The sequence below is a fragment of the Aquila chrysaetos genome, chromosome 6, assembly GCF_900496995.4.
Source record: "Aquila chrysaetos chrysaetos chromosome 6, bAquChr1.4, whole genome shotgun sequence".
NCBI lineage: Eukaryota > Metazoa > Chordata > Aves > Accipitriformes > Accipitridae > Aquila > Aquila chrysaetos.
The window spans coordinates 8,141,515-8,167,034 of NC_044009.1; the positions used below are offsets into that span (position 1 = coordinate 8,141,515).

A 25,520-nucleotide genomic window follows, 5' to 3' on the forward strand; every position below is an offset into this window, starting at 1 on the left:
GCTCAACGTACAATGCTTGCAGCATCGGCTTGGCAGGGTCCTCCTGGGAACGCCAACACCAAGGGCTGTCAACTTTTAGCTGCAAAGCTGCAGTGCTGTTTTCAGCCGAGGGCTGTGTAGCAATGGGATATCAATAGCCAAGCTGACTTTTTTCCCCTCTCTCTGATGGGGAATACGACCTTTGAACTTGGATGGGTTACTTTATTTGATGTACTCGAAGTTTAAAAAGTCAGTGCCCTTTAATTATCGCAAAGGGCATGTGCTTTGCATTCAGTTTTCCCTTCCCAGTTGATCTCTATTTCAGTTATCTTGCGCTCTGGGTGAAAGTCTCTGATGCTTTTTTATGCAGCACAGAGGAGAAACAGGAACGTGTTCAAAACAAGCTGGCTCTGTGGTCTGTTTAGGTACCAGTGTCTTCAAACATCAGAAATGTTTATTCTCTTCATTTCCAGTTACAAAAATATGCCATCTCTGCAATACTGAAACTCTGGGGGACACTAAGTTTTACTGGGACTTTAAAAAAAAAAAAAAAAAAAAACCAAAAAAAAACCAACTAAAAATCCCTCCAGTGTTTTCCACCCAAAAAAGAGCTAAAGGCACTGGGGACTTGCACCCTCCTCCCCTGATTTATTCTATACCTTTGCAAGGCTGGTATAAACTGGAGTTTTCAATTGTGCTTCCTCCCCCCCTAATTTTTTTCCTCAAATTGATCTGTCTTCCTTGGCTTCAGAAGCTTTAAATGGCTTGCTAAGAAGTAGGAAAGCACAGTTTAAATTATTTTGGTCTAGGATTAAAATACATGCCATGCGGACGTCATGGTGCCTGTCTGGCTGGCTTGGTTTTTAAATCCAAATAGAGGAGAAGAATGCTGCCACCTCCCCTCAAAAATAATAAATGAGCTGTGCTGTGGTGTTAAAGCTGTGCTTGCCAAGCAAGGATTTGGCATGGGGAGGAGGTAAGAGGCTCTCAACCTGTCATGGTTTAAGTAGTGATTAGATTTCTAAGGAGACTAAACCTTTCAAGAAAGGTTAAGTAGAAAAACCGCAGCATTGCTTTGCAGCAGGTTTTAATTGTATGTACTTAGTGAAGTGCTGGCTGGTGCCTTCCTGGGTGGAGGCGATGGTGCTGCCTACAGGGGGTTTTACCATGTAAAAATGATACAGGGTTGAATCTTCAGGAGTAGGTAAAGCTATAAAAATGCTCTTAATCGTTATTTCTTCCTCAAACCCATCCCAGGTAAATCCTCTACACCACTGTTTATATATTCTCCACTCCAAACAGAGCTCTGAAGTGATGTGCCGTGGCGTATAAGTGTGTATTACATTAGTTTGGCAAGACGTGGGTTGAGATGAAGACAGTTCAGTTGCACGTAAGGGCGTCGTGTGGATGCACACGGGGCAGAGCTGGGTGGTCTTACCCTATGAGCACATCCAATGTATCCAGCTCCCCCATTCCCGCTGTGTGGTCAGCAAAGCGCCCTGGACTTGTCACTAAAAGCCAAGGGCATGAGGGCTGCTGGCTTTTCAATAGGGGATCTGCATGACAAGCCCCAGGTCAGACAATGGGACCCTTGGCAAAGGCCACACCGGGCGTCATCGCATCCCCCACTGAGCCATGGTATTGTCCGCGGGCACTTGAATGCACCGGTTTACAGCGTTGTGATTCTTTCACAGCAGTGAGATGAATATCACTGGTGTATGTATGGGTGGGCTGCGTTAAAGAGCTCTTTCACGCTGGAAGTACATACCTCCAGGCTGGAAAATTAGGGCCGTGGGGTTGGCCAGGGACGTGCTTGTACTGGTCTAGAGCAAAGCTGGAAGCAGGAACTTCTTCTTGCAGGGATTTGCTCTGAATCATTTTCTCTTGCTACCAAAAGTAGGTTATCAGGCTTTGAGTCCAGATGCTCCTTTTTTTAGGCTTTTTTCTTCTGTCTTCTTGCTACTGTTTCAAAAAGAAAAAAAAGCCTTTTTATCTGTACAAGCTCTGGAGTAGTCCTGTGTCCCGTCAGGTCACCTCATCTGAATCTATTTTTATTTTTTAACTGGTGAACAGCTGTGTACAATACGTGATGAAGAGAGAGGGAAGGAACAGTGCAACTTGCACCCCTGCCATGCATCTACCTCCACTTTTGCTTCAGCACAGAATAAATATTGGTGCTTTTTATCAAAGCCGCTGTACTTGTGTGCTAACCTTTCATCTTGTCGCTTCTCTTGTGCTAGTTATTTATGATGGTACATGGTCCTCATCCTGGAGATGCTCCATGGAGGGGCTTCTGCATAATCACTAGTGCTTCTCACCTCCATCTCAGACCCAGGGCCAGATGCTGCCCAGTGCCGTGGGCTGCTTGCCTGAACTTTGACTTTTCCTCTTGCTTTTCGAGTTGGGCAATATATTGCTTGTCATCACAAGGGCGATGACTCCTGCTCCCTCTGAGCCCTGGCTGGTACCCTTCAGTGTTCCCAGAGCATAAAACACTGTGGCTTTCTACTATGCACTGGCGCATGTGTGCATGGATATGATTTATTGTGGTTTTTTCCCCTTGCTAGACTTGATAATGAACACTCGAAGAATCATTGGGGAGGCCTTGCCCACATTGAGAGGCTTAATAGTAGATTTTTATGACTTTTTTTTTGAGGGTACTTGTGCATGAAGTTGGGCTTTACAGAGAGAGGCTTTGGTTCGCAGTGGGATTCAGGCAGTGAGTCCTCTTTGAGCCAAGTGCTGGTGCTCCCCTGGCTGGTGCTATGGGACTGCACGCAGGATTTAGTGTTTTGGGACCGTCTGTAAGTGTGCTGCTGAATTCCTGGTGTCTGGAGACCATTAAATATATCCTGGGAGATGCAGTAATGAACAGAGCAACACACCAACAGACAGATTGAGGCTTCAGAAACAAGCTTGCCCTTCGTGTCAGCCACACTACACTTTTTACCAAAGCTCTGGGGGAAGAAAGGGAAGAATTTTACAGAAAACCCAAGAATTGAGATTTTTCAGGCTTTGTCAGGTCAAGGAAGGTTTGAATTTCAAACATGTTGCTGTCACATGCAGGTCAGTAGAGCAGACAGCACCCAGCTGATTGGAGGGTGCAGATGCAGATAAACCTGCTGCCCAATCACCTGGACCAGCCCAGGAGCTGAAGTTGCCTTCACTCCTTGATCCTTGGCTTGCAAGCTTAAGAGCTGGTGTGAGTTTGTCTATCAAAGCTGCTGCCAAAGCATAACCTTGCTCTTCCAGTGTCACCATCAAGCACTTGTCCCACTTCTCATGAGTTAGGCAAGACGTGGAAGAGATGCTGCTGCCTCCTTGCAGGGATCTCAAGAATGTGAAAGGCGAGGGGTCGTTGTACAAAGTCAATGGGGCTCGTTGTGTTTGAGGAGGGAAATGTAGATATTGGGAAATCCTCTTTGTAATTGCAGGGGTTTAATTTTCTGAACACGTTTAAATCTTGCTCATCTTCCGAGGCAGATAAGCTGAGCAAGTCCTCTCTGCTCTATCTTATGTTTCATTTACTTCTTGTCAGAGATGCATGGGTACCATAGGACATTAACTGCCAAAGGCAGATGGTTTTGTTTGGGGGTTTTTTTGCTGCAGAGTTTGGTTTGGGGCCAAAAGCTCTCTATTTCCCTGGGTATCTTTGAAGGGTTGTCAAGTGTCTTGTTCCCTCCCCATTCCCCATCTCGCTGCCTAATCCTTTCCCATAAGAGGCAAAGGGAATGCTCACATAGGATGCATGTGTTTCAGTGGTGCTTTTCTATGATGAGATAAGGTGAAATACTGTCAGCTTTGGAAAAAGAGAATAAGCGACCAGGTCTAGGTACACAGGCCAGTTTCTTAGCGTAATTTGGCAACCCTATAAACCATACAAACTAGCTTAGAGAAGGTAAGTGTGCTGAGTGCATTAATCGTAGCTAATCTAATTAACTGCAAGCTTCTAAGGCAGCTTTCTTTGCACTTCCAGGAGCAGCTCTGCTTGAGGGGATAATTGTCTCGGAAGGTTCTTGCTGGAGATCTACAGTGGTCAGGGATACCCCTAAGCCGGCCCATGGTTTTATTGAAGTTGGGGCAGCCTGTCTGCTTTTCTCCAGTCTGAAAACGAGGGGGAAAAGAAAATGATCTTTTTTTCACCCAAAAGTGCGAAGGTCAGAGAACTGGCTAATCTGTGCGTTTGCTTTTTTTTAGGTGCGTGTTACTATGACGCTAACCAGTCGATGTACGTGTTTGGTGGCTGCACACAGAGCAGTTGTAATGCTGCCTTCAACGACCTCTGGAGACTTGACCTGAATAGCAAGGAGTGGATCCGGCCCCTGGCATCAGGTAAGAGGTGGCAGATGTTCAACTCCCCCACCACTTTATCAAAACTTACCTTGTCCCCAGGGCTGGCTGGTCTGATTCTGTATTTCCCTGCGTGTTTTATCATTATCTGGCTGGTTTTCAGGTTATATCCTTTTTTTTTTTTTTTTTTTTTTTTTTGCTGCAGATTATGTGTATCCTTGTGCCTGTGGCACCACACTGGGTTGTTTCTCTTTGGAGCAGCTGCTCAGTGCTGGTTCGTGCCATGCAGGATGAGTGACACTTACCTGCAGCCACAAGAGCCTGTGTTGATAAGAGTCGTCCTAAAGCTGAGAATTTTTTTTAATAACTTTGGTAGCTGCCACTTCAGGTATTTTGAGGAGTGGAGGAGACATGCCTGTGCGGGCTGCCCACAGCAACCAGGAGAGCGTGGGAAAACAGGTACATTCCTGTAGTCCACGCGCTCTGAGCAGGGCAGGAAAACGCCACAAATGATTTCCCACACTGGTTTGTGTACTCAAAATGTCCCACGCGGCAGACTTGTTTTCCATTTATTTCTGAATTTGACTAAAATAACTTTGACAAAGGCAGAAGAATTGGGGGAAGCTCTTGGGGGGGATGGGGGGTAATCAGTATTAAGCTAGTCATTTCAGCAAAAGCTTTACATTTAGCGAAGAGCAGGAAGAAGAAAAGGAGCTCAGCATCCACCAAGCACTCCTTGCTGACTTGTCTGCTTGGGTGCAGACTCCCTTTGACCCTGCTTCATGCGCTCCAAGTATTGTGGATTACTCAGTTATTGTTTAAAGTCATATTTTCTTGTCTGACACTTTTCTTACAAAGTCCTCCAAAATCCAGATGTTTCTGCATACTGGTGTTATCTGGGAATTGGTCGGGTGTCACTTTGAAATGTTAACATGTAACTTGGTGCTTGATGACCACTTGCTGGATATCAGTCTACACAACTCCTAATATTTTGACTTGATTTTTGCATCTGCACATCCACTGTATGATGCCTACAGGTGAGAATTAAGCAGTCATGGACTTTAAATGGAGGACAAAACCAAACCACAGTCTACATGTATGTGGAAACTGGCTCTCACTCTTCCTCCTTCCCTGCTGTAGCACTCTCCCTCTGCTCAGGGGTGGAGAAGACGCTATGGGTAGCATAAACAGGATACTGGGCGATGCAGACCTATGCTCTGACCCAGGACATCTATTCTTGCAGCCCAGCGAGTTCTTCCGTCGGATTGAATATGGGGCACGACTCGCAGTCGCGTCAATGAGTCCAGCTGCCGGCACCCAGCTCTGCTCAGTCACTCTCTTGGTATTTCGCAAAGTCAAATTCCCACTGCCTTACTAACAAATAACACTTTTAAAAGAACAAGTCCTGTGGGAATATGTGTCAGAGTTAAGTCCCATGGGAAGATCCCCCGAGGAAATATTTCTGCATGCTGTCATGAGCGCGTGTAGTGAGATGGGATCGCAACTGAAACTTCAGGCAGTCTCACCAAACAGAGCGCGCTCTTGTTCCTTGGTCTTCAGAAGAGATGAGTCACTCCGCACTTGTGCCGGTGGTAGTTTCTTACACATAGCTGCTTTTTTTTTTTTTTTTGTGTGTGTGTGTGTGTGTGCCCGTGCCCTTAACCAGAGGGTTGGCACCCGCTGCCTGGGAAAGAATAGTGACTGGAGGGGGCAAAAGCAGAGAGCTTTGAAACTCAGGAGTCAGATGTAAATAAGGCAGGAGGGATTTATTTTTAAAGAAGAGCTGACGTTGATTGATTAATGCTTGCTGTGTGTGCAGACTAATTGCTTGTGGAGGTTGAGGAGGAGTTCCCACACCTGGCCCTATGGACTCTATAGGCTAGGTCTTGCTCCAGAATAAGACAGTGGCTTTTCAACAAGGCCAGTTTTTGCTCAGAGAGGTTTGGTCATGCTCTACTTGTGCCCTCATTAAGCATGGGCATATTGTCTAATGAGACCTGGGTAGAGCTACCTAAAGGGAACAGGAGCATGGTGCCAGGGCCGTGCTAAATGCCTCGGACACAGCTCAGGTGAGCTGAAACAACTTCATCCCTTTCTCCTCTCTGAAGGGCTTTTCCAGGAGAAAACACCCTTTGTTGTTGTTGTTGTTTGTTCATACCTGTTTTCATTTGGGTTTTCTTACTTGCAGGCATTAGATGACATCAGAGCTGGATAATTCACCTCCAGCCTGAGCTGCTGCACTTCACCTAGGAGTAAATATTTAGCCTTCAAAGAAATAATTGGCCCATGTTTCTTTAGTCTCTGAGACGGAGGAGGGAGATAATTGCTTCAAAAAACCCTAATTTTTGAGGTTTCAAAGCACTTTTTTGCTTAGATCTGAAACAATGGCATTGGCTTTCTACTTATTAGGCTGGAGCAGAACAAGAGAGTTTAATGCCTAGCTTTTATGTAGGGCTTTTTACTGGCGGGGCTTAATGGTCTACAAAGGAGGGTGTAAGGCAGCAGGATCTCTATTTTAAGGACGTGAACAGGAATGCCTCTAAACTTTCTCCCTCAAGCTCTTCTGGCCACTTTGGAGCTACTTTCCACCTCCTCCACTCCCACATATGAGTCTTGATGGAGCAGGATGGGAGTGATAATTAATGGCCCGTAATATGTGGGAAGCCTGCAATGTTATCCCAGGGTAGGTGGTCCCTGAGAGGCAAGTGCATTTCTCCATGTGTTGGGGATGCTTTCTTTGCCTTTATTTGCATAATTAATCTGGGCACTTCTTTGACTTTTAGCCTATTTGCACAGAGAATCTGATGGAGGACTGGAGGTGGTTTACGCTGGAGTCTGTTTATCCAGCTAGAGGCAAGGGTTAGTCTTGACTCCTCTGTAACTCAAGCTGCAGCACGCCGCTCTTGCAGCAAGGGCGCAGGCAGGATGACTTTGGCGGCGATAGCCTTCTGGTGCTCCCCAGAAAAGAGCTTTTGTGCAGTGGAAATGGGCAGGAAAGAAACCAAACCCTATTTGAAATGGAGACTCCCAGGATTTAATGCAATGGGTAATGCAAGAGCTGCAGGGGTTCCCAGGGCAAGGGCTTTGGTGTGGGGTTGCTGACGCCTGGAGTTGGCTAACCCAGGATTTGGCCCTGGAGCTGCTGTGCCGGTGGCCCAGAAGGTCTGTCCTATTTCCATGCAGGTCTGTGAAACTCTCTTGATGAGATCCCTTCCATCTCTGTGAATGAAAAGTGCTGGCAGGCCTTGGGAGAAGCTGCCTTGGCCATCAGCACTGACCCAGGCCCTTTACCATCATCTGTGTCTCCTGCTTGTGTCATCCTCAGGCTGCAGGGGATAATTTATATGCAGAATTGAGAGCATATCCCCAGGCAGTTATCCTTCTGGCCTGCCTGTGCTATTTCAGGCCGTGTGTTTCTGCAGACTTTCTCCCTTCCTGTATTTGTTAGTTTATATTCCTCAGGAGCTCTGCACTTGGCTTCTGTCTGCCAGAACTGTACAGTGAACTGGGAAGTACCTTTTTTTACATTGGAGAGAAAAATGATGCCAGTAGTTTTGCCCATGCTCCCAGGGACTTATGGGACAGAGGTGGAAAGCTTTTCTTTTTAAAACTGAGCCTTTTACTGTGCTTATATAGTAAGGAATTACTATAAAAAGACCAGGTCTTTGCAGAGAGAGGAATGCTAGCTGAAGTCCTACGGGGTCTGTGCATCCTCCCTGTTTCTGCTTTATCATCCTCAGCCAAGCGTGATCCCCCCTTTGGTACCCTCTTCCCTACAGCTATCTGAGAAGCCAAGAGAGCTGGAAAGACCCCGGTCCCCCCTTCACAAAGTGTGTTTTCCCACTGCCATGCCATGGTATCCCACTCAGATATCAGGAGAGTTCAGGAGACTTTTAGCTCTGCTTTTCCTGTTTGCTGCGAAAAAGCTCACTGTGTGGCTGGCCCCGTGTCCACCCTTCCGCTGGGAGGGGGGGTAAACCTCCCCAGGACTTGTTTCCTGGTGTTTTTGTCTCCCTGCAGTCATGCTGCATTCATTTTTGCTGGGGAAATGGGAAAGCTTTTCATATCTCTTTCAGGATTTCAGGATAAAAACAGGCTTGAAGGCAAAACTCGTTTATTAGATGCTGTGATCCTCTCTGTCCGTGTTCACAGTGTCAAGATGTAGCCACATCAGAGCAGCTGATCCTCCCTGCTTTAGCCTGAAAATGAGTAGAGGCCTTCAGCCTGAAGTTTGCACTTAAAATCTTCTGGGTAGCCTTAATGTGACACAGTAAGTGTGCAAAAAAACCTCTCCCACGTCGGTTCCTCTTGGCTCTTTTTTTCTTCCAGGTCCCCTCTGTATTTTGAGTGGGAGCTGCTGGAGTTTGAGGATTGGGTTTCCCCTTGTGAGCTGTGGGGAAGGTGCCTTTGATGGTGTTGTGTCAACAAAACTAACAGCCCAAAGGAGGTAGGAGAGACTCTGCTGTCACCTGCCTGAGGTGGTTGTATCAGATGTGGTCCCCGTGCGGTGGGAGGCTCTCTTGGCTGAAGGAGAAACCTGCCCGTTAGTTGTCGAGCGCAAACGGAGCAGTTTGCCCTTGACAAAGCTGTGCAAAAACCTTGCCCCAAGCAAAAAAAGAAAAAAAAAAAGCCCTCTTTTCATCATCTCCTCCTAGAAAACAGCGGCAAGTTTTCAAAACAGTTGAAGTCTGATAATGCTGGTCCTGATCTGGAGTGAGCTTCCTTGTTGTGGCTATGTGAGCTTTGTGGAGCTGAAAGGAGACATGAGCCACAGTGAAGGACTGGACTTTCCAGGGAAGGGACACGGTCATGCAGCTGAAATCCAGCAGATATCCAGCCCTCTGCATCCATAAATCGGTGCGACATCTTCGTGCATGGTGTAAATAACTTGCAGAACTTGTGGCTGCAGGGCAGTCCAAAGGATCGGTGGGGTTTCTAAAGAGTAAACAGTTGTTAGAGTAGTGGGAACTGTCTTGCATTTGGGTTTAAAACCCACTGTGTCTGAAGATCTGAGATCATGCAGATTGTTTACTCCTTGCATTTTGCATCATCTTTTTTCTGAATAGCAGTAACCAGCTGAGACTCATTACTGAAATGCTGTGTCCTGACCCCATATTGCAATTCTTCTGTTTCCATTGCAGAGTGACTTGCCTCGTGGTAACGTAGTGAGTGATCTAAGGCACATCCTTGCTTTAGGGATTAAAAAAACCCTTCAAAATCCTGACCTGCCCATGCTGGTAGCCTCTCTAGAGCAATATTTCTCAATTTGTGGACTGCTGCCAGTCCCTGAGACACCATTTGTGAGATGTTTCTTAGCAAAGCAAACACATTCCCGTGTACATAATGAAGGAAACCAGGAGAAGCAGGTTTTGAAAATAAACTTCCAAAATTTAGCCCAACTCTTTTCCACTTACAGCCCTTGAGGAGAGGGCTGCAAAATGGTCTGTGTGTACCTGTGTGTTTCTGAACTTGGTGCAGTGTTGAATGGCCCTTTTTAATTGAAGGCATGCCTAACTTTTTATCAAAAACTTGGGATCACCTTGAGCACGGTGAAGCCGTGTTGTAGCTGCTGGCCTCCTGGGAGTGAAAAGGAGTGAAAAGCTGATACCTGGCACAGAATAATGTCTCTAATTATGACTGCAGCTACTGGCTGCAGGTGTCTGATACTTAAAAGTAGAACAGGTTAATGAAACGGATGGAAATCCCTCACAATATGTAGAGTGTCTTTCTGCTGTCACAGTATTGAATGCAGCCTGGAAGAGAGGAAAGCTGTTCTCCAGCTCTTTTCCTGATGTGGTTTGTTTCTTCCTCATTGCTCTTTGAGTTTAGTAGCAGTAGGGCATATTTCTGCCTTCACAGAGCTAAAACTTTCCACGTTATCAAAAAATCCCTGACTTTCCCACCACGATCAAAATGCTCTTTGAGCCCTCAAGCCCCGAGTGACTTGACACCATTGGAAACTCTGCCTTAATTCTGGTGAGTCTGCTGCCTGTCTGGAGCTTGCTTATCACGCAGCTAACGTCTACCCTTCTGAAACAAAAACACGAGTTTCTGGGCTTCATTCTATGCCATCCTTTGGGACAGAAGCTGTCGCTGCATGGGTTACGTGGAATTGCTTTCTCCTATTTAAATATATTGATTTTTTTTTTTTTCCCCCCCCTCTTTGGGCTCACAGGTTTACAATGAGATGAGTAACCACTCCTGCAAAGTGGTAGTAGCTTTTGACAGCAGTATCCTCCAGCCTGGTGTTGTCCTGTCAGGGTGGCAGTGACAAGGAGCACTGAAGGATGAAGCCTTTCTGAAATTTAAGCTGCAGTGCAGAAATAAAAAGGCAAGGTGCATCTTTTGAAGAAGAATCCTGGTAACTAGAGAAATCTAGCTGGCAGTATAGAAATCCTGCAAAGCACAGCATGCTGACGTCGTCCTGTTGCAAGTACGCAGAGCAGTACCTGGGCTGCTCCCAGGTGAAAGCTGCATCTGTGCAAACATTAAACAATTTATATTGCAAAACACAACATTGCAGGGAGTGGGAGCTGAGTTTGCTGCATTTGGAAATGGCAAGCTACGCCCTGCTCTCCAAAGGAAGCAACATCCCTGAATATAGAGTTTAAACTTCATTACTGCCCTTCCAGAGAGCGAGCCCAGAGGTTGTTTGGCAGGCTCTGAGCTGCAGCTCCGCAGAGCTCGGGTGTTTCTTGGTGCCTTTCAGTCCCTCGGTTAGTCTGTGTGAGGCAGACAGGATGCTAATTCGTTCCTTTCTTCACTTGGGTCGTTTTGAAAAATGTGTCTAATGAAATTTGTGTTATTAAATATGAAATATTTCAAGGGCAAGAGTTGAAAAATCAGCAGGTGAAGGGGTTTGGGTTTGGTTGTTGGGGGGTGTTTTTGTTGGTTTTTTTTTTTTTTTTTTTTTTTCAAAAGCTGTGATGCCTCATTGGGAAAGCACTGCTTGTGTGTGGAGGGCTGGTTTCCAGGAGATTAATCCATCGCTGTTTGGGTTCAATAGGATTGCTCTGCAGCAGTGATTAGATGCCTAATCTGAGTGGGTTTAAGTTTACAACACACATCTACTCTCCCTTTGATTTGCCAGGCCCTGTCCTCCTCTGTTCTTGTGGCCTCTCTGGCTGTTTGCGTTTAACCTCTGAAAGCTTTTTGTTGTCTGGATCCATCGTCTTCTGAATCATGCTCATCCAGCATCACTTGTGTGTGGGGGTAGGTCTTGCCCCTCGGGATGGACACCCTGCCATGACTGACCCAGCAGCATTGCATGAATTATGCCAGGGATGCAGAGGCAGAAAACGCACATGGAAATTGGGCATGCGATCTGCTGTTTGCAGGGATCTATCCTGCAAATGCCTTTGCTGAACTAGGCAGGAAGAACCGAAAGGCTCCCCTTTTCTTCTTTGGGTTCTGTATGGCTCTTGGAGGCTTTCTGCCTGGGAATCTGCTCCCTACAAAAAAAAGGCACCTGCTTGGAGAGGGCAGTTGTGTAAATGCTTCAGAAATAAAGCTGTTAAACTCTTTAGCTGGTCAGCGTGATAGGAAATGTATGTGGACTGCCTGTACCAAGGTAAAAAAAAATACCTGTGCCTCCTATTCTTGAGCACCGCATCTGAAAACCATCTTGCTGCATGGCTTTCTCCATTCCTCCCTCCCTGTGATTGGGCCTGGTTGCAGCCTGCCCATTGCCCCAGCTGGTAGTGAGTAAGTTATCCTTATTGATGCACCCAGGCAGAGTTCCAGCAGCATTTCCAATTACTCCCAATATCCACTGAGGTTATAAAGTCACTCCATAACTTCATTCCCCTCTTACAGCTTGAGGGTGGAGGGCAGAGTCTGTTCAGCAATTAAAATGAGTGACTGGTCCTCACCTTGTCCGCAGGGACACCAGGGTGCTGCTACTGTTGCCTCTCCAGCATCGGTGTGCACGGCATCACAGGAATGCGGTGCTGGAGGCAGGCTGGAATCACTTTGAAGAAGCTAACCTGCCTGCACACGGAGGTGGGAACGGGCCCAGGATTTGGGGCCAGCAGCAGCAGAGCTGGCTTGCATCTAATGAGCTGTCACGGTGATGCTGAGACTTGGTAAAGGTGGTTTTACATCAGCAGGCTAAAGCAACTGGTGGTTTCTCTCTCCCATTCCCTGCTCTGTATGCCACAATAGTTGGAAGTTCAGCAAGTTTTTATCTGCAGATGAAACATGGCAGGGGAAAACAGTCCCTGCTGTGGGAAATTTACTCCTCGGAGCAATGGCTCGCCTGCTTTCGTCAGGTCAGTGAGGCATGTCTCTCTGACCATGGCGCTTCCACAGGGAAAGATGCTTTACCCCTTGGATGCCCTCCTGTCCTGCCTTGGACAGTTCAGCCTGATGCAGTAGGAATATGTGGGGCAGGGAAAACAGAGGGGAAAATGCAACAGAGGAGGCTGGGAGAGAAGTGGCTCGAAGGGAAGTGGATGTTTTAAGTGATGATCTGGTTTTCTGGGGACTTGTGGTTCCCTTTAAGGCAAGGGAAGAGCTGAGCATCTGTTCATTGATGCAGAAATGGAGTCAGGCAGGAGGAGATCCCATGCATCTGTTTATCTTTGAGCCCATGGGTTTGTTTTAGTCCATAGGATGCTGGATCTCCTTCATTGAGATCTCTGACGTGGAGAGCCTGGGACTCTGTGTAGGCTGCAATCAAGACAGCCCTGAAAGAGGGGAGCTGGTTTTTCTTTCCCTTCCTTGTTGCAGTTCACAGCTTGCTGGCTGCCACCCCTTCTTGCTCATGTTCAAAAGGAGACACCCAGCTGGTCAGAAGAGCTGCCAGGAGTTTTGCAGGAGTGCTTGCTCAAATGGGAGCTGGCAACCTTGCTGTGGTAAAATGCTCTTGTCTCCTGGATGATGAGAGGTAGAGGGATTTATTCAGGATTTTGAATCCACCTGTATGGCATTTGTCTCTAGAAGCTTTCTTGTGTCTCTCTGTGTGGAACAGCCCTTCTTAAGACACTATCGGCATGGATTGAGCAGAAAGACATGAAAAATAGCTTGTTGCTTTAACCTTGTGGGATTTAGATTCTCAGAGAGAAGCTCCCTGGGCACAGATCCCTCCAGAGATTAACGGAGGAATTTTTCCCACTATCACTTTTATCAGCCTCCGGGGCGGATGCAGAGGATTTTTAGCCTGGTCCCCGTTTGTGATGCACAAAGGTAGCCTTGAGCAGGGACGGGGGCAGCCGGCTGTCAAGGGCTGGCTGATACATGCCACTTTTCAGTGTCACAGGTAGTACATGCTCATTTTAAACATGACCCCCAGGCCATCTGAAAATATTGCTGACAAGCATGCTATACCAAAATTGGGGAAAACTATTTGCAGCTCTGTTGGTAAATAAGAAGTCCATGATCTGCAAAAATAGGTTCCTGGGGTTGAGAGTCCTTATATAGACAAATAAGTAGTTGTGTCTTGTTGATGGTGCTGAGCATCTGGTAGCTCCCAATGAGTTTGGAAACTTCTGAAGGTCTCATACAACTGAGAGTTGGGTACCTGCTGTTGAAATGATGAGTAGAAATCTCTCCTGCAGTACTTCTTCCTCTGCCTTGGAAAGCCAGCGCTTGGAGAACAATTTGCTTTTTAATGGTCTCAAAGTGCAGGCCTGTAATCTTGCAAACCAGTATTTTCCTAAGCAGAAGTTAGGGTTGATTTTGTAAGAGCTTTTTTTCCTGTAAGGATTTTTTTTTACTTCCAGGTGTCTAACTTTTTCCTGACGCTTGATTTCACAGCCCTGTGGAGAATTTAATTTCATACAGATCTGCTTGTCCGAGTTTGGCTGACTGGAGCCAAGGTATTTGCAAACTGTCGGGAGGCTGTGAGAGTAGCCAAGGCATCTGTGAAACCTTCTATTTTATTTCCTTTTCAGGAAAAAAGGCTTAAAAATATGCAAACAGGCGCCCCAGCCACACATACTGGTTGTTTACATTGGTGTTGTCTCAGATATAATTAATGCGTTGCACCAGAGAGGAAGCTGATAGCCTGAACTGGCTCCTGCCTGAGGCTGGTGCCGTCATCCTGAGCACTGCCCTGGGCGAGAGGCGAAGGAGGTACCGAAGCATGATGGAGGTCTGTCTGACCATGAGCTCCCCAGTCATTTTATATCGAAGTAATTCTTTTCTTCTCCCAGGTCTGTCGCAAAGCCTTCCCTCCTCGGCAGGTACATTCACCTTTGGGGCCAGCTCCATTTTGGGGTTAGTGAAATAAAACCCTGCTGTCCTATGGCTAGATAAGTCTTGTCAGCTGGGAAGGAGCTTTGAGGAGCCTTTGGAAAGGTCCTGCTCAGAGGCTTCGGGCAGGCTGTGCTGACACCTATCGGCAAGAGCTCCTTCCAAGGCATCCCAGCCAGCAGGCACGCATCCCGACTCGAGGTTTTTCTTCTTTAAGCTGCTGTTGTACCTTTTGCATTAAGGACCCTGTCCACAAAGATTACGTATGTATACTCAAGATTGAATACACAATATTCACTTTACAGTATGTACTGTGGCCAGCATGATGTGCTTTTAAAGACTTTAAATGCTCGCAGCCTGATTTTGTATCTTTCACAAAAGCATCTGCTGTAAAATCTCCTTAAATCTGGTAGGCATGCGGGATGACAAAGCACTAGCTCATCCTAGTCTGCAGTCCAAAAGGTGAATATTTATTCCTGACATGAAATATTTAGCGAGTTTGGCATTAAGCACCGGATTTACTGGAACGAGGGCAAAAAGCATGCTCCTTGTGTGAAGAAAGCGTAGTACAGGAACCAATGGCTTGAAAATTAAAATAAGGGAGAAGAACAGCAAGTGAGGGAAGGGCTGGTTAAAAGGAAGATCCCTTCATGTGTTGTACTGGGGCTTTCAGTAGGGAGATCTCAGGTTTTCAGTAAGTCGCTGCATTTTCTTTGCAGCAAATTTTGTGACAAGCATAGACCCACTCTTCCCAACACTGAGCTTTTTGCATTTACTCAAGTAGACTTTTCTGACTGTGCCCACAGGATGCTCTTTAAAGGATGGTTGAGGCTTTTTAGCCCCGTGGTAGCTATAACCTCACCAAATTACACAGCAGCCATTTCCTGAAACACCAGTAATTTGGGGGTTCTCCGATGTCTGCAATGCCTCTGCCGCCTCCCTCGTGCTGTGGCAAACGAAACAGGAGTGTGACTTGAGTGAAAAGTGTGGAGCTCAGCAGAGCCGGGGCACGCTCCTCCGCTAACCCACACATACCTCGGTCCCTTCCCTACAATTAGCTGGTTATTACGGCGTTGTGTAGTCTGATACAGCAATTTCCATCCCTCCGTTTGCCTCTTGGAGGGAAGACGAGTCGCAGGAGCTGATCAACCCTTTCTCTCCAAGCGTTGAGCTCTTTAATTAGCATCAGAGCTGTTTTGTGTAGGATGTCAGACTGTTATTCAAATCACTTGAAAGTCTGCAGGGAACAGTATCACTTAAGGAGGGGGGAGAACAAGTATTAAAGCAGAGAGGTGTGGATCACTGGCTGGTGCTTTGATTCCACCCACCTAGAGGGAAAAGCAGCTTTTGCAACAGTGGCACCCTTTACCGCAGGGCCAAATCTGCATTTCCCAAAACCAGGTGAGATGATTGCAAAGGGGAATAGGGGGTGACCTCGCCATAAGGAGTACTTGGCACCTTGGAATGATGCTGCTGGTGAGAAACCTAATAAAACCTCTCCTGCAGCATCGAGGTGCATGAATTGCAGCAATCCTTGTTTGCAGCTATTAAGGGATAAGGGGGCAAAGCCCCGGGGCGTTCTGGCACTCTTATCTCATAGCTGTTTGCTCAGCTTGCTGTGTAAGGACATTTTTGCCAAGCATTAGCACAGAGTGACTCAGTAATCCTGTTGCACAGGGTTCAGAGGGCAGTGCCTCTCCTTTTCAACAGCTTTATCGGCTCTGAGTCGCAGCATGTAAGAATTTCCCGGGTAAAAAAAAAAAAATGACTGTGACATTGCAAAAGCTTGGAGGTGACTTACCCTCCCCGACGGGGATTTCTGCCTCCACCTTGTAAAGATTGCAAGAAACCAGACCTTTGGTTTGACGCCGTGGGTTTGACTGGGCTTGTACCATGAGCCTGTGTCATTGTAGGGTGGAAATTCAACACTGAGAGCACTGCAGAAACACTCTCTGTGTGTAAACATTGGGGGGGCTGCTGTGGTTTGGTTACATGCCCCCATAACTTGCCACAAAACCTTCGTAATGGTGCACAGATATTTTTCCCCCACTACCTGAGAGGTATTTTGCAGGCAGCAGATACATGTGCCTGCAAAGGTTTTGTTTCCCTGTTCGGGAGACAAATCGGATCTAGTTCAATTTTTTTTTTTTTTTTTTTTAAACTCTTGCAAAGCTGAATTCCTGTCTACTTCCAAGCAAGGAATTTTTATTTTTTTTAAGCCAGATCTGAGGGAACACTAAATCACATGTGGCTTTGGTAAGGCAAAATGATACTTTCCTGGCTCCTAAAAGCTTTAAGGTTTAGGCAGGCCCAGTCAAAGCCAGTCTTAAGAATGTTCATAATCCTCATACCCTGTTTTGATTGTCTTGGGGATAAAAACAGGTGAATGTCAGATGCTGGATCCAAGGCAGCTGACCAGCAAGTCCTAAATGTTGGGATTTGACTTAGGGAAAACAGCCAGTGTGCAACGTGCCATGGAGATGTCCGCTCTTCTCATAGGAGCTCTCCTTTGGCATCTCTCAAATCTGATGGGATTGCTGGGATGCTCGTCCTATGTCGGTCATGCCGTATTCCGGCCTCTGGGCTGCTGCTCCCCAGCTTGTCATCTTCCCTTTGTGAAACCTCACAAACTGCTGGCAGGGGAAAAGCTTTTGGGCAAATCTGCAGACTGCTGCGGAAAAATCCCGGCTAGCCTGGGAAGCAGAGGGTTTTATTATTTTTTCCTTCTCTGGTTTCCCTTCCCATCGAAGGGGGGAAATTTGGGGATTTTATGCTATCATGCAAGTTTGGAATGGACCTTCGCATGATGGAATGTAGTCGAGGAAATCCCTCAGCTGGGGTAGATGATGGTGCTGGGGTGGGCGAGGTTTCCAGGTTAGGACCTGTGATTTGGTGTCTTTAAGTCTTTGCCAGCCTAAAGGCCAGGCTCATAAATCCAGACTGAGCATCAGGCCCTGGCTGCTGCTGGTCTGTCGGAGGCAGCACAGCAGGCTTCACCCTCTGCCAAGCTGTTGGGGACAGCACAAGCTCTCCATTTTGCATGCTGCTTCCCCAGAGATGTATATAGTTTAAAACAGCAACAGAACAGCCGGCTCCTCCTGCAAGGAAAGGTCTGAGACAGGGCTTTTGTAAGTTGGAGGCAGAGTGCAGTAAGTCCAAGCCATCCTTTTAGCCTCATTTCTGCTGTGACATCTGACAGCTGGGTCAATTTTTTTCCCCTTCTTGAAAGGAATTTGCTTTTTACCACTTCTTTTTGACTCTCCCAAAGTAACACACAAGCTCCTCAGGGTGAAATCCCACAAAACGTTTTGTTCTTCTGCAGATGGGTTATACTGAAACACTCTGACTTTGCAGAGGTACAAACCATTTGGCAAACACCAGCATGGTCACCAGCAAATGTTGGTTTTCATACCTGATTATGCAGGTTCAGCATCTCCCTCTGGCTTTTCTTTGGGTTTATAATGTCCTCTGCTGATAATATACCCACCAAATTAAGCACATCCTTGTGATGGGGCATAATTGCCTGAACAAATGTCATTTGTTCGCTGGGAGAGGCCAGCTTTGGCAGCATGGGTTGAGCCATGGCGGAGCCGGACTATCGCCTTGCCCCTTTTTTTGTTGGTGCAGGTAGTGGCTGTTAGCCCCGAGCCCTTCCTCAGGATGGTTTCCTATGCCTTTGGTGTGCAGATTGCGGGTGGCTTTTGGACCGGGGAGCTTGGCTTCCTTTGTGCGTTGAAATCCACTGGCTGCTGGACAAGCTCACTTTAATTTCTCAGCTTTGAAATTGGAAATGTGGTTGTGGGCCTGTTTTTGTTTATCCTGGCATGTCGTGTAAATTGAATTGGCTGGCAATGACTGTGATCAGCTCCCTGAAGTTGTAGGGAGAATAGCATCATCTCTTGCTGGAGCTAAGGCGGCTTGAGAAATCCATCAGATCCAGCAGTAACGGCTCCCGGTTGTTATCAGTAGCTCTCATCTCCTCTATCTCCAGAAATCTGCTGTAATAAAATTCCTCCAAATGTATCCCCTTGACACAATCCCAGAACTCTTTCCATATCTTAACCTTCCCCCCAAGACAGTGCAAACTCTTGGCTCCGTTCCAGCGCATCTCTTTTACAATATTTCCCCAAACGATATCGATCTGAACCGATCCTTTCATCTGGGTAATCCCATCAAATCAGGCACACACACACACCCCCCCTTCATTTTTATTTCAAGCTCCACTTGGTATTTGTTTTTTGAGTTGCTCAGGGCTGCGCCTGCTGTCGGTAAAAGGCTGGTCTGGAAATTCGTGTTACACGTGCCCTTACAGCCAGGCTTTTCTTTTGTGGTCGCTGAGTTCTGCGCGTGCTGCTCTGGTTGCATTAGAGGGCTGAATAAATGGGCTTTAAAAAATGCTTATAAGTACAGATCCTAAATAGATAGATAGCATCCAGAGCTCATGTCAGAGGCAATCAGAGGCTGGCATTTCTCTTCCAAGCATCCATGGAAGCCGGAGATCTTTGTTTGTTTGTTTTTTGAAAAGTATGTATCTGCTTTGTGAGCCAGGAAAATCCATCAACTGGAAAAAAAATAGCTCGCATCAGCTTTTAGCTACTCATCCCTACTGAATAAACAGCTTCAGCTGTGAAGAGATGTTGCCTTCTATGTTTAGGAGTATTTAATTGTGCTACACCCTCTGTGTGCTTGAATTTTTATCCTCAAGAAAAGATAATCTGATATCGGGCTGGATGGTGTTATCAGGGTGTGGAGCTTGGAAGCCCAGTGAGGAAGAGTCCTCTCTGCACTCTGACCAAGGGAGCAGTTGAACCCAGTGCAGTTAGCTAACGATGTTCTTCTGCAGGCACTTCCGTCCGTGGCGAGGAACAGAAGCCATTTCATTTGCAAGCGTAATCCCAGAGAGAAAGAAGCCCTCCCGTGTCGAGTATGTTCCTGCGAGTCTTTGAAACGCCGCTCGGGCACATCCTCTAAAAAGCATGGACTTTGAGCAGGTCATTACAAGGGCCCCACGTAATTGAGCCATGTCCCTTTGATGTCCCTGCTGCCGTCCTTGCACTCCTCCGCATACTTGAGACCTGAAGTCACAAAGGCTGCCAGTTGCCTTCCCCCTTCGCCTGGGCAGGGCAGGCATTGCTCTGCTTCCCTTGATATGCTCCTGCCCTTCCCTGGGACGGTGGCAGCAGCACCCAGCAGCTCTCCCCTGCTTTAGAGATAAGCAGCATTAATTCGCCAAGTTTCAGCCGCTCTTTGTCCATGTGTTTCTACTCAAAACACAGGATCGCTGAAGCCCTCTCTGGTACGACAAACTAGTGGTGCATCTTTTTTGCAGAGAGCATCTGCAGATATCCCAACTGGCTGGAAGAGGCTTTGAGAGGCCAACCCTTCTTTGACTTGTAAGATTCAGATTTCTTCCTGCATTGCAGAATGAAACTCCGCTCATTTACACCCATACAACATCCAATAACAGGCAAAGCTTCCTGAAAAACCAGGTCTAGCCTCTGCCCTGGGCTGTTTACATGTTGTTGACTCATTTGGGAACCGTCTCGGTGTCTGAGGCTGGGGTTGACCTTCAGGTTACAGCGGTAGGAGGGTGGCTTTTTTCACTGTGCACCATCCCAGACCTTTCTGAGCAAAGTACCAATCTGTTTCTCCATCCTGGGATGACTCTAGCTAACCCTTTTTGTTTAAAAAAAATAACCCAATTTAAACCCAGAACCTTTCACCCCATGCTGCCTTATGGCATCCTCGATGGAGAAACCCAGCCAGCCGATTCTCTACAAGTCAGGTAGAAATATTTCTAGCAGTCTAGTTTGTGATGCCAAGCTTGGGAGAGCAACTTTGTGCTCTGCCAGGGAAATACGTAGGCTGGAAACCTGCTGGTGTGGATTAATGAATTGCACACGGCTACGGAACGAGCCAGGAAAACTGGAATTTGGGAACAAAGAGTAACGAAATGTGACCCTCTTCTGGCACTTTCGTCTTTAAGGAGACCTTGGGTATAGCTCTGGCCACACTATATATGTGCACCAACACAAGAATTGTTTCCTGCACAGCTTTATTCCCTTTTTTCCCCCATAGCTGTGTACTTGAGAGGAGCAGCAAAATGTGCTTTGTCCCTGGTGAAAGGCCCAGGGACCCTGTGGCCATCTCCTTTGCATCTAGCTGGGGGTTGCTTTTTGGCTGGGCTCTTACCACCCACCACCTGGAACCCATTGCAATCGAATTGCTTTTCTCAGCTGCAGCATCTAAAAATAGCTGCTCTGGTTTCTTTTAAAAATAGCCTGTGTTCTGCATGTCATTACCTGCTAAAAATGTTTCTCAAAGTCTTATTAGGACATCAGAGGAGAGAGGTCAGTTTGGTATATCAGCCTTTTTGCAGAGGGTGACGGTGCTTCTGTGGCCACATGCGCAGCCTTGCCCTTGAGCTGCCCCCAGTTCCCGCAGCTAGGCACGCGCATCAGTTTTTTTCGGGTGATGTATTTATGATTATTTTGAAAGTGTGACTGCAGAGGTGGAGGAATCTGCCTGGTGCTGGTGACAGCCGTGGGAAGGAGGATGCTCAGATGCGTCAGCTCTGGCTGGAGCAGTTTTGGCTTTTCCTGGGAAGCAGTTCAGCATCTAACACATCAGCAAGGTAGTGACACAGCACCTTTTGCTGCCGGAGCAGTCAGGGTTTGTATTTTTGCAGCAGACCGTGGCCAATTTCCTGACACAAATTCAAAGGGATCCAATCCTTTGATAGTTGCCCTTGCAAAGGGGCTCTTTGCATCGAAGTTGCTCTTGCTCCAAGCTGGTTAAGGAGCGATGCAGTGGCCAGGGCACAGACAGCAGTCAGCGGGGTCGTAACAGAGCAGCAGTAGGTTGGGAGGCGAGCTCGGCACTTTGCTATGCTGCGGGAAAAACTTCAGCATGCACGGTGTTTTCTGAGCGCAGCATATCACAATGGCACTGAGCCCAAGAGGTCGTGTCATCTTGCTTGTGCATGCACCAGTCCTGCTCAGGAGATCCCTGGCCCCTGCAGAGCCTTTTGAACCTCAAACAAGCCAAGCAAAAAGTCTCTTTAATAATTTTTAGAGGAGCACTTCATTCTGCAGACTCAAGGAGTGACTTAGTTCACACAGCAAAGCGTTTAGGGTTTAATCATGCCGCTGGGCAAAACATGGAGTTCGGTGCATGCTCCCGCTCTGAGTACCTGAGCAATCTGCCATGAGCGACTCCGGATGCGTTAGAATTGGTATTCATTCTCCCTCCTTCCTTGGGAAGAAGTTACTAGGTATTTGGAGGTAATTATTGCTTTTATTCAGTGCTAAAGCAATAATTTCAAGGGATACATTTGAAAGCTAGCAATTTCCTGCCAGTGAGTGACAGATGTTTTGCCATACACGAGATGTGCTTTCAGGCTCCTACTAATTATGATGACACAAATTGGCAGTAGCTTTCTTCCCAGGCTCCCAACTCTAATTTTGCCTTCTTTTCTGCTATTTTGTTTTTTCAAAGGTGGAGTCTCAGTGTTGTCGCACTTCAGTAAAACTGATGCAGAGTTCGGTGCTTGTGTTCAAGTGTGGTTTCCTCACCTTCCCCTTCTCTATCTCTGCCCAGGTTCATATCCCTCGCCCAAGGCTGGGGCCACGCTGGTGGTCTACAAGGACTTGCTTGTGCTTTTCGGTGGGTGGACGCGGCCAAGCCCTTACCCTCTGCACCAGCCAGAGAGGTTCTTCGATGAAATCCATACATACTCACCCTCCAAAAACTGGTAAGAGCACATCTGGATTCAAAGCCCAGGCTTTGATCCTGTAAAAATGTGTCTATAATGCAGCTGGAGGAATGCCGGAGGGTGTCTCTCCCAGCCTGCTTGGGAAGCTATGCATGGTCCTGGTTTCCTAGGTGTGTCTAATCCTGGTGTGTCTGCAATGCTCTTACTGAAACAAACAAACAAAAAAAAAGAACCAAAATCAAAAAAAACACAAGAGCACACCAGAGACGTGGGCACGCTGCTGTCTGGCACCTCTTGGGTGGTGGTTGCTTCCATATGGCTCTCGACTCCTACCTAAAATATGCCAGACTTCCTGAGTGTTCCCAGCCAGCCAGGTGGGAAATCTGGATGAGAACATTTTAAACGCGTAATCGATGTGGCTGCAGGACAGTGAGGTCTTTGAGGAAAGCGGGAGATAAAGCCTTAACTCCTGGAGGTCTTGCTTTTGGCGATGGTCCAAAACTCAAAGCTCCTGTGGCCCTCCAAGGGAGACTTGAAAAAGCATGTATCCGCACCATTTTAGAAATCTCTCTGCCTTTACAGATCCTGGACTAAAACATCCAGCACTGACCACGGAGATGGCAGTAATTTTCTTTTTCCCTTTCAACACCATTCGGCTGGTTTTAGACCAGGCTTTCTCACTGATGTTTGTGTGTGAGAAAGGAGAAAATGCTGTATCAAAGCAGCGATGGTTCCTGCTCCTCTTTCATTGAGAACTTTTCATCATCAAAAGTGTCAATTATCCAATGCACTTTTGGGCAGTGTCATTAGAATGCTGTAATTAAACTGTGTTGGAAATAATTCAGGGGGAACTTAATTGAAAGGGGCGATATTTCCAACCTGGCCATGTGACTTTGTCATGCTTTAAAAATGTTTAGCACATTAGTATTTCTAATTAGTTTCATTATTATTTGGATCTTTGGAGGTTTTCCCTGAGGTTTTCCTCTGTAGCGTATTTTTGAGGACTTTGCCGGCCCCTGGGATTTTTCATTTTGCCATTCATCCAGCGCTTTTCTTTCTGACCCAATGGTGAATGTCTTCCTCCCTCTTTCCCCAGGTGGAACTGCATCGTGACCACCCATGGCCCCCCTCCCATGGCAGGACACTCCTCCTGTGTCATCGAAGACAAAATGATCGTCTTTGGGGGTTCACTAGGATCTCGACAAATGTAAGTCTGAGGTGAGGGTATCTGACAAGCGCTCCTGCAAGCAAGGAGCATGTTGTGGTGGTCCTGGGGTAGCTCATAGCATTTCGGAAGGAAATCTCTGCAGGGTTTTGGGGTCTGCCTGCTGCCTTAGCACACCCTTCACCTCTTGCGGCAAATCCCCTCAAGGCTCCAGCCCACAAAAAACCCAATTCTGTCATAAAACTGTGCCCTGAACCCGTTTTTCAAATGCCCAGAGGGCCTAGTTGTATCGTCAACGCTTGTTGTCTCATCCTTGCAGGAGCAATGATGTCTGGGTGCTGGATCTCGAGCAGTGGGCTTGGTCTAAGCCCAACATCTCTGGGCCCAGCCCTCACCCACGAGGTGGCCAGTCTCAGGTGAGCTCTCCTTCACTAGCTCAGCACCAACACACGCTGCCAGAGATAAACCAGAGCGAGCTTAATTTCCAGCTTCCAGGCAGCTCTCAGCAGGTTGCCTGAAAGCTAGCACCTGATTTCAGAGTTATCTTTGCAGCCTTTGCCCGACGGGCCCTTGTTTTCCCTAGCCATCTGTTCTGTAAGGGCGCACTTTTAATCTCCCTAACGCTTAGGCAGGTACTGTGCCATTTCTTGCACATGACTCAGAACTCTAATGAGCATTTCTAGAAAACAAATTGCTGTTTTAACCCAGCAATCATCCCCTGTGGCATTTAAGATCAATGAAGTGTTATCACAAGTTGGTTTGGCTTGAGGCCCTTTTGATTGCTCCGCTCTCCTGATTCTTGGTTCCAGTGACTCTGGGTTGTACCCATTCAAAGCGCAGGTCTGGCAGCACCTGTTTTATTGCCTGCCCGGGGCAGGGAGCTTGTGGGAGTCACCCGGTTTGATGCAGGTGTCCCCGTTGCAGCTGGCATCCCTGCCTTCTCTTCATGGTCCCCAGGAGGATGGTCAGTGGTTCTCAGCGTGCTGTTCATCTCAGCCTAGCAGGGCACCCAGAAGAGATTGGGTGGGTCATGCTTGAACGTGCCTTTCCATCCACTGAAAAAGCAGACTGAGGGACTAGCTCACCCGCCACCAGCATGTAACAAATACTGCTGCAAGCACATGCCCTCCCAGACAATCCTTCTACCTTCTCCCTTATTTGAAGAGGGGTGTTGAGTCCCTTGTTGTTTGGCTTAGCTTCAGAAAGGGTAATTGCTCTCCTCTGTAAGATGAACTGGTTTGTGAGCTGTTTGGGACAAGGCAATGGGGTGAACCCTGCATCCCACTTTGCCTCGGGCCCAGCAAAACCGGCTCTCCATCCCAGCTCCACTCCTCATCCCGGGGCAGACAAAATTCAGCAGAGTCTGTGCAGCTGAGAAGCTGTAACCTGGCTCTGTCTGCACTTGGAGGCTTTGCCAAAAGCACCAGGGACGGCTTTGCATCCTTCCAGGTCTGAAATACTGTTCTTTACCCCTTCCAGATCGTAATAGACAACGAAACCATTTTAATCCTCGGTGGCTGTGGTGGTCCCAATGCAGTAAGTATCCTGGGGGGAGCATGAGCATGAATTGCACGCATCTCGCTGCAACTGTGAGCCCTGGTTGCTGGACTGGGGAGAGGGGGACCCTGCATATTACCCAGGTGGCATTTTATTCTGCAAATCTGGGCATCCACCTGGTAGGTTTTCCAGAGAAGCTGTCTAGCTATTGCTAGAGCTGCTTTAATTAAGAAAAAAGCACCCCAGGCACTATCTGAGCAGCTTGCTGAGTTTAACTGAGCCTCAGAAGAATTAGCCCTGATTTTATACTGGGACAGAAGATGGAGATGAAGGGATTTGTGCATGGCCATACTAGGGCGTAGTCACTCCTGGGTGGTCAGATCCTGATCTGGGTCACCATTCCTCTGTCTGCAGCAGCAAAGCACTGCTCCTACCTCTGATGGGATGATCTCGGCAACAAACCAGGCTCCTAAATCTTAAACCGGACTCTTAAATCTGTCACGCTTTTCTTCACAGCTGTTTAAAGATGCCTGGCTACTGCACATGCATACAAACCCCTGGACGTGGCAGCCACTCAAGGTGGAGAATGAAGACCACGGAGCCCCAGAGCTGTGGTGCCATCCTGCCTGCAGGGTACGGACGCAGTGGGGTCTCTGCTCTCTCATAGACATCCGTTGATCT

The 25,520-nt window shown here is 47.4% G+C and overlaps 1 protein-coding gene across 4 annotated transcripts in view; it reads left to right on the forward strand.

Moving 5' to 3' along the window:
- Positions 1-25,520, forward strand: part of FBXO42 (F-box protein 42) — a 48,315-nt gene that overhangs the window by 21,447 nt on the left and 1,348 nt on the right. For 3 of the 4 annotated variants that reach the window (XM_030018356.2, XM_030018357.2, XM_041124384.1), the window contains 6 exons: positions 4,177-4,311; positions 22,063-22,216; positions 23,274-23,384; positions 23,662-23,758; positions 24,822-24,878; positions 25,356-25,472. In XM_030018356.2, coding sequence (XP_029874216.1) covers positions 4,177-4,311; positions 22,063-22,216; positions 23,274-23,384; positions 23,662-23,758; positions 24,822-24,878; positions 25,356-25,472 — 671 coding nt within the window. Of the gene's footprint in view, positions 1-4,176; positions 4,312-4,485; positions 4,729-22,062; positions 22,217-23,273; positions 23,385-23,661; positions 23,759-24,821; positions 24,879-25,355; positions 25,473-25,520 lie in introns of those variants that run through there. The other variant, XM_030018358.2, reaches the window with a different exon arrangement.